The sequence below is a fragment of the Xenopus tropicalis genome, chromosome 1 (genome assembly GCF_000004195.4).
Source record: "Xenopus tropicalis strain Nigerian chromosome 1, UCB_Xtro_10.0, whole genome shotgun sequence".
NCBI lineage: Eukaryota > Metazoa > Chordata > Amphibia > Anura > Pipidae > Xenopus > Xenopus tropicalis.
This window is the reverse complement of record NC_030677.2, coordinates 182,549,407-182,554,078: the sequence shown is the minus strand read 5'-3', so window position 1 is coordinate 182,554,078 and position 4,672 is coordinate 182,549,407. Positions and strand designations below refer to the sequence as shown.

Below are 4,672 nucleotides of genomic sequence, written 5' to 3'. Positions count from 1 at the left end.
TAGTGCCTGTGTATAGTACCTGTGTATAGTGCCTGGGTATAGTACCTGTGAGATGAAAACAGCAGCAAAAGTTCAAAGTTGGTTCTTGGGTAAAGTTTACAGCCTGCACATTCTTCTTTTTTTTAGTCTTCAATTCTGCTCTGCCTCCAGTTTGCAAAATCTCCCATTCCTGTCTGCATCTGCGCCTTGAATTGTCAATTTTACTGCCTGTCAAGAAAGCTGTGCTCTGATTGGAGAATCCACAAGAAGAAAGATCCAATCAGAGCACAGCTGATTTCTGCAGAACCCGGAGAAGATTTGCAGGACAGTGCAGAAACGGAGCCAGGATTTTTTTTTTTTTAAGGTGCCAAAGGAGGTTTGGGGAGGCTTAGCCTCCCTTAGCCTTATTGAAAATCCCCCTATGCTGAAGGGGTTGTAGGTGTATAATGAATTCTGCTCCAGCACCATCTCTCATGTACAGGCACATAACTCCCAGTTGGAGCCTGGGCTTTTGCTATGTTCTTCTGTCTTCCATTACTTTAACTGCCCTTTTGCCTGCTCTTTACAAGTGAACAAACCAGCAAACAATTATATTTATAACCTGCTGGTACTTGGAGGTGCATGTTAAACATACTCGGTGCATATATTTACTTGCTGCCATGTTACAGACGCTCTTCACATTACACCCTGCACCCTCTGTGGCTCGGCTGCACAGCGAATAGATAGGGTTCAAGTTCTCTATAACTTACCCAACCACTGCAGATCTTAATCAGGAAGACTACAGAGCAGAGTAAAGATTAAATCAATGCCGGGGCCCTGGGCCTTGCGATGAAAAATAACTAAAGAAGTAAGCTTGGAATGTTGTACATTATGTTTTGTGCTTCTGTACCAGCCCAAGCAACCCCAGCCCTTTAGCAGGGAAGATCTGTCCCACACAGCAGCTGACTCCGAGCTGGATCCGTTTTCAAACTGGCAAATCCCCGTTAGAGTCACCTCCGTTTCCCACACAGCAGCTGACTCCGAGCCGGATCCGTTTTCAAACTGGCTAATCCGCGTTACAGTCACCTCCGTTTCACAGCTCAGGGCCGGGTGTCAGTGGGCGGGAACATTCGCTAAACGGATCTGTGCCGCATCTGTAAAAACGAGTGCGCGAAATTCTTCGGTGTGGTAGTTATCGGCGGTACAGTACATCCTCACAGCTACAAATTTCATAGGTAAGGTAAGTCACTGTGCTGCCCCGGCAGGTAATACTGTATATTATGTTTTAAAGTTAATGGTTTATATGTATTTTCATTGTTATGCTGCCACCTAGTGACCAAGGTCGCATTACAACTTGTTTACTTCTAAGTCTGTATACCCTCCCATCCCCTTCCTTATGTGTGACGTCAGTTCCTCCCATCATGCCATTCATGTTCCTGCTTTCTATGTGTGAGGAGCTATCCCAGGGGTTGGGAAAGCCATATTTATTTTGACCTCCAACATTTGTCCATCCACCCCAACGTTTGTTAACCCACAACAAATAAACAACCTTTTGTGGATTCCAAGAGTCTGGTGAGTTCTGCTATCTGGCAAAGATTGCCCACGGTGGTTGTACCCAGCTCCATACAGGCCCAGGGAGAGGGGTCTCGGGAAACTCAGCCATTATCACAGCATATTATTAGAGACTATTACACCACTACTACTATGTACCTTTTTAAATACATTTAGAAATATTTAACTATAGAGCTGAAAGGCTAGGTAGTGTAAACTTCTCTTTTTTTGCTTTGAAGTAATTTGCTATAATTGCCAAAAGAAGCAATGGACTGTTTGGATATTTTGCAGTACTATAAAGGGTCAATTCATACAAGTCATACTATAGATTCCATAGTCTTAATTTAATATTTTGTGTATTTTGAGTGTTTTTAGGTTTTAATCTTAAAGCAATTTGTCAAAGTTTTTAACCCTGCCAAACATTATGATTAGTTGGTGTTTGTGTTGTTAGGCAAATCTTTGGCGATACAGACTATGACAGTGAGCCAGAGACGGCTATAAAGAGGAGATGCCACAATGTCCTCCCTTGTCCAGTACCACCTATTCCTTCCCCTACTCCTGACAATGAAGCTTGCCAGACTACTGCTAGACCTCTCCTAGACCAGAGGCAGACAGAATCTTATTTTACTGGTATATTCTTTTATTTTCGTTGAATAGTTTTTTAATACTGTTATGTTAATGTTACAACTGAACATGTATATACAGTCAAGCCGTGGCAAATTTTATCTTAAGTCAAGGTACTTGCCTGGATCTGATGCAGTTAATGTAACTGTAAATTTAAGCTTACATTTAGTTTGGTCATTTAGCAGATGCTTTTATACAAAGCAACTTGCACATAAGGACAATAGAAACTATAAACATAAAGGATTTATTATTATAATAGTAAATTTATCATAATTTGTTGTTGTTCACTTAAAAATATGTTGACATACCTATGTTTCACAGCAGCACCACCTGCCCCCTTAAGTACATCTTGCATGCCTTCCAGTCAGGTATTTTTTTATAATAATGAATATATATATATATATATATATATATATATATAGTATATTTTTTAATAATTGTTTGCATGCCATCTTTGATCAACAGTCCGTGAGCTAAAAATAATGACTCTCCCCATCCTCAGTGCCTCAAGTTGCAACACGTGTCTCTCACGCACCATCAAGCTCTATGGGCCAGATCTCTGCCACGCCTCTGCCAGATGAGCATTTCTTTAGGCCCACATTTAGACTGAGGAAGACAGGCACTGGACCAATTCCATGCTCTGGTCAAATCTTTTTTTTTATTTTTTTTTTTTTTTTATTTCAAACATCCAGTTTTTCAAAATGATATATAATAAGAAAACTTTCAATCTTTCCTTTATTGTAGCTGCTCAGCTGCACATCCTAACTTTATTGGAACATGAGAAGGAACAGCAAATGTTGATTGCTGCTGCTGTGAACAATCTTGCTGCAAGACTGGGGACAGACGCTCCTGTGGCTGAAATGCCTAAAGACATCAGTATCCCCCTGACCACTGTGCCTGAAGTTGAGGAGTTTGAGGAATGGCTTAAAGACTCAAGAAATTCACAAGCTAAACAAAACATGGTATGTTTTTTTCCCATTATCTAAAGCTACTTTATGGTTGTTGTACCTACGTTATCTCAAGTGGTTCTGTGCCTGTTGTAGTGATACTGGCCTCAAATATTAATATTAATTCTTCGTTTTGGTTACATATTATTTAAGGTGAGAGTGTTAGATTCAGGGCACCAATTAATATAAAGTTTGGTACTCGTTCAGTTCATGGTACAGAACAATGATGATGAAGACCATCCCTCCCTCCAGTGATCAGATGCTCTGTCTGTCCATTAAGAAACATTACGCAAACTCTATGCAGAGTTAACCCATGGAAATCTGCTGGACCAGACAACATTCCTGGCAGAGCGTTCAGGGAATGTGCAGAACAGCTAGCATCTTTAACATTTTCCTGAGCAGCGCTGTTGTTCCTACGTGCCTCAAGACAAGGGGGGGAATTCACAAAAGTGGAGAGAGACCTTTTTTGGAGTAAAAGTGGTGGAAAAACTGGTGGAAAACACTTTCTCCAGATTCACAGACAGAAATCCGCCTAAATTCCGACTCAATTTAAGATTAGTACTGAGCAAAGGGACTAAGTTTTACCTGTAGGTTGCAGGTAAAACTTAGTCCCTTTGCTGTACTGCGTCAGCTATATGTGGTTGTAATGACAATAAAAGCGTCTTGACTTTACTAATGTCTCTCTCTACTTTTGTAGTCGGAGAGGGTCCTCACCGTAAAACGGCCCCTGGAATATGCTGTTCTCTACATTATATAAAATTTGTACGTTTTGATTAGAGCAGAGAATATAATATATTTTTGTCTTTTCAGATATCTTCTCTGGGTGCTGTTGGAGGTCAAAACACCAAAAGAGTATCATGGAACATACTTTCAAGGCTTTACTCAGATGCAGTAGCCAAACAAATAAACTGGAAAGGAGTCAATGGGAAGAAGTGCTTTAAGGAAATGCTCACAAGAAGTTTGTTGATCAGTAAGTATTGAGTAATACCAATAAGTTGAGTATTAGATACATCATTAAAACCTAAACAATAAAGTTACTATGCCATTATTATGGAGCTTATTATTCTGTAGAAGTTAAAGATTCTTATTTTTCTTTTTTACAGGGGCTGTAAGAAAGAACCAGTCTTCGACCAATGCAGCAGACAGTGAGATAGATTCTTATGCCATCCGTTGGTTCAATCTTGCTCCTGACCGTGGCGGTGGCCGGAAAGAGCGTTCAAGAGTCAAAGAGGCGTTAACTGAGGTAAATTCAGATCCAAGAAGCATAGTGGCAGTTACATTTTTTCATTAGGACAACAAGTCAGTAATAGAGGTTGACTTCATGATAAAAATAAATTTCAATTTTTATTTAAGGCAAAAAACTCAAACATTATTAAACAGCCATTGATTTATAGATAAAAAATTAATAAATAAACAAAAATATTACTAGAATTTGTAAGATAACTAATTTATTTATTTAATTTTTTATCTTACAAATTCTAGTAATATTTTTAATCAGTAAAATAAGTTATAAGTTAATTTGCAGTTTATCCATAGTCTGTCTCATAACACTGCTTTAGTGGAAAAATAACAGCTTTCTTATTGGTGTTTTG

At 39.1% G+C, this 4,672-nt stretch overlaps 1 protein-coding gene across 1 annotated transcript; it reads left to right on the top strand.

The window, feature by feature from the left end:
* The first annotated feature begins 344 nt into the window (after window positions 1–344).
* On the top strand, window positions 345–4,467 carry LOC105945272. Its single transcript, XM_031893643.1, has 6 exons — window positions 345–1,198; window positions 1,961–2,139; window positions 2,636–2,776; window positions 2,878–3,095; window positions 3,891–4,050; window positions 4,184–4,467. The coding sequence occupies exons 3-6, from the start codon at window positions 2,680–2,682 to the stop codon at window positions 4,369–4,371; spliced, it is 663 nt and encodes a 220-aa protein (XP_031749503.1). The 5' UTR covers window positions 345–1,198; window positions 1,961–2,139; window positions 2,636–2,679; the 3' UTR covers window positions 4,372–4,467.
* Window positions 4,468–4,672: the final 205 nt, after the last annotated feature.

Bases quoted from the DNA above. Each gene is read 5' to 3' on its own strand.
- LOC105945272 (XM_031893643.1), top strand. From the start codon at position 2,680: ATGGGCCAGATCTCTGCCACGCCTCTGCCAGATGAGCATTTCTTTAGG. The intron at 2,777-2,877 runs GTCAAATCTTTT...CCTTTATTGTAG, and splicing joins TGGACCAATTCCATGCTCTG to CTGCTCAGCTGCACATCCTA. The intron at 4,051-4,183 runs GTAAGTATTGAG...TCTTTTTTACAG, and splicing joins CACAAGAAGTTTGTTGATCA to GGGCTGTAAGAAAGAACCAG.